At 40.5% G+C, this 13,835-nt stretch overlaps 3 protein-coding genes across 3 annotated transcripts; 1 reads left to right on the plus strand and 2 right to left on the minus strand.

The window, feature by feature from the left end:
• Positions 1-4,007: 4,007 nt before the first annotated feature.
• Positions 4,008-4,746, minus strand: LOC115631974 (40S ribosomal protein S26). Its single transcript, XM_030528876.1, has 2 exons — positions 4,608-4,746; positions 4,008-4,535 (listed from the first exon to the last, which is right to left on the minus strand). The coding sequence occupies exon 2, from the start codon at positions 4,523-4,525 to the stop codon at positions 4,181-4,183; it is 345 nt and encodes a 114-aa protein (XP_030384736.1). The 5' UTR covers positions 4,526-4,535; positions 4,608-4,746; the 3' UTR covers positions 4,008-4,180.
• A 335-nt stretch (positions 4,747-5,081) lies between these two features.
• Positions 5,082-6,461, plus strand: LOC115631973 (cystathionine gamma-lyase). Its single transcript, XM_030528875.1, has one exon. The coding sequence runs from the start codon at positions 5,133-5,135 to the stop codon at positions 6,309-6,311; it is 1,179 nt and encodes a 392-aa protein (XP_030384735.1). The 5' UTR covers positions 5,082-5,132; the 3' UTR covers positions 6,312-6,461.
• A 2,134-nt stretch (positions 6,462-8,595) lies between these two features.
• Positions 8,596-12,754, minus strand: LOC115631972 (pre-mRNA-splicing factor CWC22 homolog). Its single transcript, XM_030528874.1, has 3 exons — positions 12,061-12,754; positions 10,567-11,995; positions 8,596-10,488 (listed from the first exon to the last, which is right to left on the minus strand). Exons 1-3 carry the CDS (start codon positions 12,652-12,654, stop codon positions 8,753-8,755), a joined length of 3,759 nt encoding a protein of 1,252 aa, XP_030384734.1. The 5' UTR covers positions 12,655-12,754; the 3' UTR covers positions 8,596-8,752.
• Positions 12,755-13,835: the final 1,081 nt, after the last annotated feature.

Below are 13,835 nucleotides of genomic sequence, written 5' to 3' on the forward strand. Positions count from 1 at the left end.
TTTTATTGGCTTTTTTATTTCGTTTTATTTAGCTTAAGTTCTCTATTGTAAGGGCTTTTGATTTTTATATCGACAGCTTTGTTTTCTATTGTCATTTTTGATGCAAATAAGAAAAATATTACTTAAAAACAACTTCAATAACTATCCTCGCATTGCTTATACATATGTTCGCTGTATGTATATTATTTGTGTTTGTTTATATAGAAGTGTGCGTGTATGTGTATGATACATAAATGTATAATGAAAACGCAACACCCTCACGAATACGAGTAATGCAAGAATAAATAAACAGGCCAAATATAAAAAGATGAAAATCATTTGAATCGAAAGCAAAAGCGCAAAATATGAGCGTTCGAGTGTTTATTTTGATTGATAAAAATATTTTTTATTGTGTCGTTATTTATTTATGCAGCTTCTGCGTCTTTCTCTCTCTCTCTGTGTGTGTGTGTGTGTGTAATTGTTTTTATTGCCAATGACAGTTTTCCACTTTTACATCGCTTTGTTTGTTTTGTGTGGATGGCCCTGGCCCCCCTTGAATTTATTAAAATGAAGCCTTTTTTTCAGTTGCAGTTAAATTGCTGCACTTAAAGGCGCAACAATTTGAGGACTATCGCTGAAAATGACATGAATGTGAGGCGTTCAGGAAATTCGAAAGAGCACTTTTCCCTTTATTGCCTTCAGTTGATAAATTTAAAATGTCAAAATTCAAGGTCTTCATGTCGGATCCCACATGGCTTTTTATGGGATAGCAACCACATTTCAGAAGGATGCCATTCAACATTCTAACGACTGACAGGAAACATTGCGAAAAACTCAATTAAAAAACTGAATTTAGTTCAGCTAAGCAAATACAACATTTATTGATTGCTTTATATATTTATATTAGTTATTATATATATAATTTCTAAATCACTATGACGAAATTCATGGGCGACTTGCACTAAACATGATCATTTATTTATTTATTTTGTGATTTTATTTTGTGTCAACAAAGACAGACTGTCGATATAGGGACAACAAAAATTGAAAAGGTCATATAAGCTATGTTGATACATTATAATCAAATTACAATAATATCTAAAAAACTCCTCCGGCTCAAGGGTTTACCATTCTACAGCCAAGTGTAGTCAAAGGCGTTAATAGACCTGTAAGCAAACATGTTATAAATAAAATAACTAAATAAATATCCTGTACCCACTCCCACTGAAATAAAACTACAATTATTTTAATATTTTTTGAATTAATTTTTTTTTTAAATTAAGTTGTTTGAGTAAAATTGATAATATAAAAGGATATTTCGTTGTACATCTATTAATGTAAGCAAAAGATAATAGTTAACTGCAAGAAACTGAGAAATTAAGACGATCTAAAAGGGAAGAAGAATCAACGCTCCCGGCAATCCTCCGACTAGCTAGTTTATTTGAATGACATGAGTTTATTTAAATTTCCCCCTCCCCTGCTACAGAGTTTCATCAGTAATGTCCAAAACTCCACAACTACAACGGCGTTAACTCTAAGAAAAGTTATTATTATTTCACTCACCAAACATACTATTCTTCCCAATTCTAAACAATGTGTTCCCTAATGTCATGGCAATGACCTAAGACACTATTAATTCTATCTAGAACCCCAAAAAAAGTGATGCAATAAACCTTATCTTCTTGCTGCTGTAAAATTTTTTTTAAATAACGAAATAAATTTTATTAATATTCCGCAGCTGTTCCCATTTGAATGCAAGCTGCACAGCTGTTTAAGCAACATTTCTTATACAAATGTTTGAGTGTAGGAATGTTTGCAAAGCAAACGAAAACAATAATTTAGTACAACATTTATAGGAGCTGTCGAGAACTGCTGCATAAGCAGAAAATATCACAGTGAGCGAGTTAAAAGCAAAAAAAAACGAGTACAGGAAACGGAAATACACACACACACACACACACACACACACACACAGACACGCGCAGCAATGGAACTTGCACCCACACGCATACACACACGTACACACACTAACATAAATACAAATACCATTCTCATTTGCCTTTTTGCTCACGTCTGTGTAATTTATGCCAAAAAGCAGTTGCAATTTTTTTCCGCCTTTCGCCCAGTTTCTTAAGTCAAGGAGGCAGTGACGCGCCTTTTGGCTGCTTTTTAAACAACAACAACAACAACAACAGCAAGATGAACAACAAAAATTACAAATCACACACAGCAAAAAAAAACAACAACAAAAACAACAATGAGGCGCATAAGCCATGGCAAATGTAATATTTGTTTTCTTTTGACATTTATTGTTATTTTTTGGTACGTCACCTAAAAGCACACATATCTGTATATATATGTACATATATATATGTGTGTGTGTGTGTGTGCCTGCATGTGTGTGTGTGTGAATTGTATTGTTATTATTCTGCGCTTTTGTGTACGTTTTAGTTATTTTGGTATGCGCTTTACTCTTCTCCCACCATTCACGTACCGCCATTTCGTTTTGTGTTGAGGTTCGCAAATTGATTTTCACAAATCAAGAAACATGTAACTGTTAATATATATGCACAATATTTTAGCCGCATTGTTAACAAGTTGCGTGAAATTTTTAAATTGTTGTTCATTTTATTTGATTAATTTTGATAAAGACTTTTCCAAAGGAAAGGAAAAGAGGTTTTTTAAATGTTTGTTTATTTTATTGGCTTAATTTTTAATCTATTCATTGAAAGATTCGATTGTTTGAAAAACACTTGAATAATTTAACAAATTGTTAGAGATTTTTTCCTAATTCGATGCATTTTACAATTTCAACAATAGCGTCAACAGAAAGAAGTGGAAAAGCAAAGTTGGATGCCCCGACTTTGATATACCCGCTACCTATCTCCTTTGAAATTCGAACTCATGTCTGGGGTACAGAGTTGAGACAAAGCATCAACAACAACAACTGTGGGCAGAGCTAGAGCAACTATATAAATTTCCCACCTCTTATAGTCTCTCATATCCAGGTGTGTTCATACGGACAGACAGACATGGCCGAATCGACCCGACTTGTCGTGCTGATTAAAAATATATATCTTTTGTGAGATCTGGCACGAATCCTTCTGTCTGCTACATTTTTCAATTCCAGCAAGCTTTACATTTCATTTACAGGGTATAAAATGTTAACACTGCAAAGCCCACTGTTATACTTAACATACTTACCGTGTTGATTGCATTCACTGTTAATCGATGCTGTAACATTCTGCTTACCATCGCACTAAAAAGAATTCGCTGTTAATTCTTGCATTTCGTTGTTAAAATTCCCGTAGAAATTGTAAATTTGAATGAAAATATTAAACTAATACCATATTAAACTATATACATGCACGGCGAAGTAAATTAACCAACTTTTTCTGTTTATGCGGCCCTAACGAAACGAAATAAATATCTTGATTACCTAACTTGAAACATTTCAATAGTTCTAATCGATTCGCTATACATTTTAAGGCACAAAACATATACACAAAACACATACATAGATTTAAAAAAATTACGCTTCTTGCTATATGCAAGTTTCAACTCCCTGCCAATATTTGATCAATGCGACCCACTGTGCCATGGGCGCCATGGACTAAAATATACAGCCCATGCCAGCACCAAGAACTTGCATGTGAGCACAGCCAGTTCTCGTGCCCATTTCTTCGAAAGCGACACTGCACGGCTGGAATTAAAAAAGCTCGGATAAGTCCTTGTGGAGGAGGTATGAGAGGACGCAGGTTTTGTCGCTGCATCGGAAATGAGATATCACAGACGACTAAATACATAACGGTATCCGGCTGGAAAGATGGTGCGGCGCCCGGAAGCGTCGACGGTGGTTGCGTGTGGCATGTGTGTGTAGGAAACTTTTCTACACATGCCGCTGCCGCTGTGACAGGAAAAACCAAAGCGGCGTTTCCGAGCGAACGAGCTGCTCAGCAAACTGAAAAGAAATCGCGGTCATTGCCCCTGCCCGTCTCTCAAAATGAAGTATACAGCCGGACTGACTCTCTGGTTTGAATGTTTAAAAAACTGAATGCTTATATTTTCTTTCCATCAAGTTGGCCATTGGCCGAGGCTGAGCACCGCAGGTGCCTCCACTTGCGTACAAATATCCAAAAAGTTGGGTATGTGGTTTTGTATTTTTTTCGTTTTAGTGAATTACAAATAAGCAAACGCCTTTCTACTTTCTATTCTGGTTGTTGCGCGCCATGTCCTTGGGGAAGGAGCGCACTGGCGGCGTGCGGATGCGACGAGCTTCGCGCGAACGATTGCGCACCACCTTGGAGTGGATGGCGCAGGAGACGCAGTAGTGGAGCTTGGCATAGAGCTTGGGCAGCACATAAGTGTCCCAGATGCTGGCCTCGGAGATATCACGCACAGCGGCGGCCTCCACAATGTTGCGGATGACGAACTTCTTAATCGCCTTGTCTTTTGGCACGCAACGTGCACAGTTTGTGCAACGCACGGGCTTCACATGGCCGCGGTTGTGCTTGTTGCGTCCTCCATTGCGGCGCTTCTTCGTCATTTTGTTTTAGCTGCATGTTGTTGGGGAGGCAGTCGTTAGCCGTTGTGGCACACAATTGAGTTTGGATGGCATGCATAATTACCTTAAAAGCGAATTGAAAATTCCCTGATGTAAAATCCGCGTGTTCACGCCAGGCGACACTTCAGTAAAAAGGGTGTTGCCAGCAGCAAATTTTCGGTATTTTAGCCAACCGGCAGTGTTGCCCACGAGGCACAATTCGCCGCTACTCAACACTGATTATTGAGCAATTTAAGCGCTACCAGAGTGACGAAAAGCCGCGTTCAGCACAACTAACAGTTGTGCACCTGTTGCGACTTCAACTGTAAGCAAACATTTTAAAACATTTAAACGACTGTTCTGTTTTATATTTAAAAATTAGTTAAAAGCATATTTAAATGTTAAGTTTAAATGCTGTAAAAATGCTAATATTTTATATAACAATTTGTTACAGCATTTTAAAGCGCAAGATTGAACATATGATCGAGGGTGCAGTACATAAATCGAAATTAAAATTGCCACCTCTAAACAGCTGATCGTTTCATTCATATCAATTGCGTTGACGTTGATATTCGCAACTGTGTGCCGCGTGGATTCAATTTTTGTAAAAATGAGTTTTAAAGTTCAACCCAAAGGCTTCGCCACCAAATCGATTCATGCCGGCCAGGATCCCGAGCAGTGGAAAAGTGCAAGTGTAATACCGCCCATCTCGTTGAGTACAACGTTCAAGCAGGATGCGCCCGGAGAGCACCGAGGATACGAATATTCAAGGAGTGGCAATCCAACCCGCAACGTCTTGGAAAAGTGCATGGCTGCCCTTGATAATGCAAAATATGGTTTGACCTTCTCCTCTGGCCTTGGCGCCACAACGGCTGTCCTAACTATGCTTAGCAGTGGCGATCATATTATTATGGGAGACGATGTCTACGGTGGAACGAATCGTTTAATACGTCAAGTGGCCACTCGTTTGGGTATATCTGCAACTTTTGTCGATCCAACCAATTTGGATAACATTAAAGCTGCCTTTAAGCCAGAGACTAAGTTGGTTTGGATTGAGTCCCCAACAAACCCACTGATTAAGGTTACCGACATCGAAGCGATTTCATCATTGTGCCACAAAACTGGCGATATCATCGTGGCTATTGATAACACTTTTCTAACATCATACTTCCAAAGACCTCTTGAACTGGGCGCTGATCTGGTTTGCTATTCGTTGACGAAGTATATGAACGGCCACACCGATGTCGTCATGGGTGGCATAACAATGAATAGCGAAAAACTATACAATGACTTGAAATTTCTGCAGAACGCTGTGGGAATCGTTCCCTCCCCATTTGATTGTTATCAAGTCAACCGTAGTTTAAAGACGCTGCCGCTGCGCATGAGACAACACCAAGCTAATGCTCTTGAAGTCGCAAAGTTCCTAGAGTCCCACGAATATGTCGAGAAAGTCTTACACCCGGCTCTGCCGTCCCATCCACAGCATCAGCTTGCTCTGAAGCAGACCTATGGCTATAGTGGTGTATTCTCCTTTTACTTGAAAGGCGATTTGAAGAACTCGTCTGCCTTTTTGAAAGCCCTGAAAGTGTTCACCCTAGCCGAGAGTCTGGGCGGATACGAGAGCTTGGCTGAGCTGCCATCTGTTATGACCCACGCTTCGGTGCCAGCTGAAGATCGAAAAACTTTGGGCATTACTGATGCCCTCGTACGCTTATCAGTTGGCCTCGAAGACGCCGAAGATCTGATTGACGACCTCAAGCAAGCTCTAAAGATAGCAGCAAGTGCTTGAACATACTCGTATTGTGCAAAAATATAATTAAGTTTAAAGGTTCAACCATTTTCGCATGAGATTTTATTATTTCTGTTTGAATGTATTATTTAATGGGCATTCAAGTAAATAAATATATATTCCACGCAAAGCACACTTTTAATCTGAAAATTGATGATTCTACGATGTTTTTTATTTAATAGAATATAATTTATAAAGTCATTCTGTCAGTTGATTTACTAAATATGGCGTTGCTTTGTCAACGCATTAAGTGTCAACAAAACAACCAAATCGCGCTTTCTCCTTATCTTTTTTACTGCAAACCCGGCGTGTGTATGAATACAGATATAATAGGTATGTATATAAATACTACATGCCAAATGTTTGGGCATTGTATTGGCATAGAGAGCTCTAATTTGCATTTCCAGACACATGATGAAGCTAAAGTTAATTGGATGAGCTTATCTCAAGATTCCAATACATACATATATGTTCCATGACAATTGCCATTTAATACTGATACAGGTTGTATGTATAGTGCCTGACTAAATATTTATATAAATCTCGTCATTTTGGCTGTTCTGCAAAGCTTGTCCGCTCTATCAGGTATTTTATACTCCGTATCCGTAGGGTAAAAGGAGTGTATTAGTTCTGTGCAAAGTATGTGACAGGCCGAAAAAGGCATCTCCGAACCCATAATGTGTGAATATTTCTAATTAAAGTTTATTTAAACTCCCATAATGCTCGGAATTTTTCAATCAAACTACCTCCAGTTAGTGATTATGTTTCCGTTCGCCGAGTTTTATCTCTACATAGGTACAGAGTATTTGAAAGTCGGCCCATCCGGCATTAGCTTTTCCATGTGTTTTAATAAAACCTTATCAACAATGGCGTGACATGGCACCTTTCTTAATGGTTATTTAATTTTATCGCTTCCCGTCACTATTAAAGCATCAATAATAGTTTAATAGCTTTAACAAGAATATTTGAATACCCTCTACAAAAAAACTTCCGCCACTTAGCGAGCTTTTCTTAAATTTGAACGATTTGGTTGAAATGTAAACCAAAGCTTGAGAGTTGCATGTGAATTACGTCTGCAAAGTTATAGAATTATAGATGGTATTGATGATATTCCCAAATATGCTGATTTTATATCTCAACTCTCTTACCATTATCCTAAATCACAAACCGTTCTCATCAATTCGTTAGATCTTTGATCATCAAGCCAGCTTTGTGGGGTATTATTTCTGATGGAATTACTTGTATATTTGATGATGAAATGGAATACCTTCTCAAAAATATCCGAATTAAAATCCCCCCAAACCCAACAATAGACAAAACGTAAAACGAATCATAACTTTCACAAAAGAAACCAATATACAAAGGTTTACAAAATATAATTCAAATAAATATACATATATGTACATGTTTAGTAAATATACTAAGATCGTCTAAGGAATGACTGAATGTACAAATTATTCATGCACAACATACATAGTTTGGGAGCCTTGTAGCAACACTGAAAAATAGTTAAAATATAATTTTGAAAGGATCTATAATAATGCACTTTTTAGTTTATTTATTTCAAATTTTTTCTGGTATTTTGTATTAATTGTATTTCCTTTTATTTGTAAGTATTTTTAAATTCGTACAACTTTTTTGTAATTCTTTATACACTTTACTTTCCATTTCTAATTTGATATTCTTAATTTCTTTTTTAGATTTCATTAACTCTCTGACTACTGTGGTGTAAATAGGAGCGACATTCACCCAACGATTGGTATTCATTATTCGTTATTATAGTAATACTTATTGATTTTGTATTTTAACGTTTTGACAGTCTTATTTGACGACACAAATAAATAAATAAACACCGAATTTTGTAGAATTTGTAAACGTATCAAAAAAGGAATATAAGATTTTAAAATCGAGATCAGTTTCAAGAGTTTTATGTTGTTTTTATAAATTGTAATCGGATTAATGTATGACACATACAATTTGGAAAGTGTAACTGAAATCATTAACTACATTATTTTTACAAATTAGGAGCCCGATCGAAATTTGAATGATATTTATTTATTTCTTTAAGCAGTCTGTTTTGGCTATTCTACTAACTTTAAAATAAAACATTTCTTATTTAAATATATGCCGAATAAAAAAGTACATAGTTATTGCATGTTTTCCGATGTGAAATAAAAGCTGACTCTTAAACAACATTCATCTTCACTATATAGTTGGTTTTTATCACATCCCCTATAATGAATATTCTCTGATTATCAGTTTAATAATAAAAAATGCAAATTCGTGCCTTTGTGATTTTTTGTACATTTTAATTGTTTGCTTCAGTGTTTTTGTCTTGCTTTTGCGTTGTTTTCTTTTCTGCTTTTCTGATAGTTAAGGTTTTTACAAATTATATAAAAAATACATAATCCGTCGTTGCAATTGTGTGGTGTGGTGGTGTCCTAGCCGCGCTCCTGGGAGACGCTGCGCCTGTGGTAGTTTCTATTTGAGCCGTCACGACTCTTGCGTCTGGAATAATCGCGCTCCCGCTCCCGATCACGTTCTCGATCACGCTCCCGATCTCTTTCTCTCTCTCGTTCGCTCTCACGCGGCCTATCCTTGCCACGATCCTTATCCCTCTCACGGCCTCTATCCCGTTCCTTCTCCTCCTCACGCCCGCGTCTACCCTCGCGCTCGCGCTCACGCTCGTGACTCCGCTGATTTCGCTGCTGCTTCCGATCATTGGACTGCCCTCGCTCCCGCACGCTATGACCATTGTGCTGATATCGTTCTGAAGTTTGCGGCACTGTTTCCGGTCCATCCAGGTTGAAGTCGTCGCTGTCGCCATGTTTTCCATGTTTGTTGGGCGCCGCTTTCGATTTGTTGTTGTGCTGCTCCTTTCGCTTGATTTTGGCTGGCGGTTCATGCTCGCTGCTTTGGTCCGATTCGCTGCTGCTGCTGCTTTCGCTGGAGCTGGAACTTTCGGTGGCGGCGCTGCTGGAGCTGCTGGTCTCCTCGTGTTTGCGCTTTCTTTTAGACTTGCTCTTCTTTTTGGCTGCGGCCTTTTTCTTCTCTTTCTCCTTTTTCTTATCCGAACGCTTTTTCTTCTTTTTGTCCTTTGATTTTTTCGTTTTGCGCTGCTTTTTGGGCTTTTTCTTGGATTTATCTTTGCGTTTCCGCTTGCGCTGCAGCTCGCTAGAGTCTGAGCTGGATGATTCACTATCGCTATCCTCATCGCTGCTACTGCTTTCCGCGCTACTACTAGAGCTGCTGCTACTGCTGCTGGAGTTGGACGAAGAGCTGGAGGCGGGGGGCGCCGCCACCGACGCGGCGACCGAACCATCTTTGAACGGATTGCTGCCTAAGATTTCGGCATTAATTGCTGGCACTGCCTTGGGCGCATTCTTCAAGAAGCGACGCAAATCATCCGTCAAGCCGCCGAGACCGATGGACGTGAAGAAATTGATAGAGAAGCGTGTGTTCCGCGGATTATCTTTAGGGAACAAGCCCGCTAAACTCTCCACCAGCACTTCCTCCTTTAGCTTAGTATTCAATTTGCTCAGCCCCATATATTCGGCCAATTCCTGGAATAGTATCTTGATGAAAATGCGACTCGAGGAAGTCGTATCATCCTCGTTCAATTGTATGCACTCCAACACGTCCCAACTGATGGCGTCGGTGAAGAGCAGATGGGCAAAGAATTTGCTAACATTGCGCAGTCGATTCGTGTCCAGGCGATGCGTCGTCTGGTATGTGTCCTTGAAGATCTCCTCGAAGGGCGGTATATAGATCTTGTTTATGTTGCAGAACCGTTGAGCCAACAGTCCGTAAAACTTCTCATAGGTGCGCTGCTCGGCGCAACAATCGAGAAACATGTGGCAGAGCTCCACCTCCTGGCCCGGCTTCAGCTGCATTTTCATCAACTTGTGAGCGCACTCCTCATAGTCCAAGCTCGAGTTAATTGTCAAGTAAATAGTGCGTCGGAGGGCTATCAAATTCGTCTCGGTATTATCTATAATATCGGTGGCTCCAGCTTTGGACTCGTCTTGTTCGCCACCAGATTCAGAATCGCCATCACTATCAGAGTCCGAGCCAGAGGAATCACCGGAGCCACTAGAACCACTGCCCAATATCTCACGGCTGAGTTCCTTGTACTTCTCCTCGTTTTCGGCATAATTATCATCAAATTTGAAGACATCTGCAAAAGAGTTTCATGGAAATTGTGTAAAGTTTTAGATTATTTCTATATAATACTGTAACTCAACGATTTACTCACTCAATATGTCCTCAGTTTCGGTGGCCTCTTCTAGCATCATCAGATGCGTAAACTGATCATCTTCCTCGACCAGCTCCAGCTCCTCTACAACCGCCTGATGGTCTTTGAAACCATCCTTGCGCACCTGAAACAGTACCTCGATCATGTACTGCACCCGCTGATCCAGTTTCCCTTCATGCAGGATGTTGCGCAGCATCTCGAAAATGGCGCCAATACCTTTTGACGACACTTCAGTCAGCTTCATGCCGCACTCCTTTAGAAAGGAAATGGCCACCTCCACCGAATCATCGGTGGGCGTCTCCACCAGCAACGTCAGTATTTCCAGCGCCAGAATTTCATGCGCCACCCGCTGATTCATCAGATGGGCGATGAAGCGTGTCGCCGACATACACACCAATTTATCGTTGCGCCGGAACGCGCGCTTGAACTGAATGACTAAACGCTTGAGCAGCAGTTCTCCAATGTTGGGGAACTTGGAATTGATGATGGCGCAGAGGGCCGCATAGACGTGTGTGAATGTCGGCGAGGCGGCCTGTGCTTGAATGATGGACCGACAGAGTAGACCCCGTCCCCTCACAATGTTCTCACGCAGCAATTCACGCGTGATAATTGCGATGTTCGTCACGTTCACCTTGTTGATGTAGCCGTGTATGGACTTCTTGAGCGCCTCCCAGGCAATGCGCTGGTAAGCCGCCGAGGCCTTGTCCGTGATCTCGGCCTGCATGAGGCGCAGCTTGGCGGGCGGTATGTATGCGCCACCGGTGCGTGACGTCAGCAGATCCACAGTACGACGCTGGCGTTCCGTAATCTTGGCCGTTGGTTCAGTTACGGTGACATTGTCATTGTTTTCCTTCTTGTCCTCAGTCGCACTGGTTGAGCGGCCTTTTCGTGCACGATCTTTGGACTCAGCACCGCGACTATCGTTAGATCGACGACGAGTTTTGGAGCTTTCGCGACGGTCACGTGAGCCTTCTCGACGCCCTCGAGAATCATCACGATGGGAACGAGATTCCTTGCTTTGACGATGGCGTTTCTCACGCTCCCTGGCCCGTTCCTCATCCTGCTTTGCGCGCTCCTCGTGCCGCTTCTGACGCTCAGCGCGTCTTCGCTCCAATGAACTGGAACGTCTGCGTATGGGACTGATGCTACGACTGCGTGTCCGCGTGCGCCGCCTTCGTCTATTGCGTGGTGAGCGACTACGACTAGAACTGCGTGTGCGCAGATCCCGATTCCGACCTCGGTCTCTCTCCCTATCTCGCTCTCGATCCCTAGAGCGACTGCTATGTCGTCGCCGGCTGCGCTTCTCATCTGCGCTTCGACTACGCCGGGTGCTGCTTTTGCTGCGTCTGCTTGGCTCAGGGCCCATGTTGATTAGCGCATTGGCAGTTGCAAGTTTATCCGCCACCGGCGGCACATCATCATCGTCTTTCTAGAGGATTTACAAAAATATTAGTAAATTTAAATGCTATTTCTGGGTTTCTTTCCAGCACTTACATCAGTTATTTCGCCCTCTTCACTGTGGTGGGTAACCGTTTTCTCTGGTTCAGCATCACCATTGGTGGTAACTTGCCGATTTGCAGACTCTGCTTCTGATTCCTGCTCTGGTTCTGGATCCTTTGTCGGCTCAACGGACACAGTCGGCTTAGCTGTTTCAACTTCAGGAGTTTCTTTAAGCGGCACTTCCCCATTATTCTTCACCACCGCCTCCACAACAGCTACATTATGGCCTCTTCCTTCAACCGTTGACGTGTCTGTTTTTTCCGTCTCCTGTGGCTGTTCCTGCAATTCTGCTTCTTCCTTCGCCTTCACCACGTCTGCAGGCACCACCACTTTCTCAGTTGCACCTCCCACTGTTGCATCCTCCTTCTCATTGTCAACGACAACTTCTGCTGGTTGCGGTTGCCCCTTTGCTAACGCTGCTTCTTCTTCCTTTGCTTTGCTACTTCGACTACTTCCTACACTACTATTGCTGCCGCTGCCACTTCCACTACTTTCGGAGCTCGACGATGATCCGCTGCTGCTGCCGCCGCTGCCACTGCTTGAGCTGCTGCTGGTGCTCGAATCGCTTTCGGCATCGCTATCTACCATTTTCAGACACTCTTTAAATTCCTAACTAAGCTAATTATAATTTAATGGTGCGTGCGAAAAATTTTACACAAAACGTTGGCAAACGCGGCCGCTTGTGGCCAACCGAGAGAGTGTGGCAACCCTTATCATGCGCTGTGTTGTATTTTGTGGTTCCGGCGAACGATCCAGTTTCAAACTGGAGTTTTCAATTTTTAATCCTGTGCATCATTATCGATAACATCCATTCTGAAACTGTATTTAGTTTTAAAAACTAAATAAGTTGATTGAGGGTCTACTGTAAGAAGTAAATAAATAAATCAATAGTAAAATATAAAACAAGAAAAAAACGCGCTGAAAGGTAGTCTTTAAAAACACGATAGTATACTTTTTACGAGTTCATTAATCGTAATTAGAAGCTCTTAGCTTTGTTTTTTAAAACTACAACGCTTGAAAATGTTCTGCAGATTATATTAAGGTTCAAAGAAAATACCAATTCCCAATTGTTGAAACTTTTTGTATTTGATTTATGTAGAAACCTTAGGGAAAGGGAGGATATTAAAGAATCAAGATACGGAACAAAAATAGGGTTTCTGGTAATATATGAGATCTAATGTAAATGTTGGACTTGGTATAATTTGTTGTTTCTCCGCAACGTACGATTCTTGAATTTGACCAAACACTAGTTTTTTGTTAGTATTTTTTGCTGTAACAGAATGCCATGAAATTTGTGTCAACTTTTACCAGTTGATGATTTTGTGGACGTTTGCTCATTTCAAGCTGGACATCCTGACGGAACAGTTCGAACAGCGGTAGTAGTAGTTAATTGTTAATTTTTTAAATTTTCATTTAAAATGGATTTGAATATTTATATTCTGAAATGGTTTGTTTTGCCTATATTGTGCAGAGAAGCTCCAATTATTTTATTAGCATACCAATTTTATTTACTTTTCTCGTTTTTTAACTTATTTAACTTATTTTCTTTGATATTTAACTAATAATGTGGGTATGTCAGAGATAGGCAGAAGAACTTTCGCTTCCTTTTGAAACCTTATTATTATCATACCAATTTTATTTACTTTTATCGTTTTTTAACTTATTTTCTTTGATATTTAACTAATAATGTGGGTATGTCAGAGATAGGCAGAAGAACTTTTGCTTCCTTTTGAAACCTTATTATTATCATACCAATTTTATTTACTTTT

This window comes from Scaptodrosophila lebanonensis, unplaced genomic scaffold (genome assembly GCF_003285725.1).
Source record: "Scaptodrosophila lebanonensis strain 11010-0011.00,11010-0021.00 unplaced genomic scaffold, SlebRS2 tig00001412-arrow-pilon, whole genome shotgun sequence".
Classification (NCBI taxonomy): Eukaryota; Metazoa; Arthropoda; class Insecta; order Diptera; family Drosophilidae; genus Scaptodrosophila; species Scaptodrosophila lebanonensis.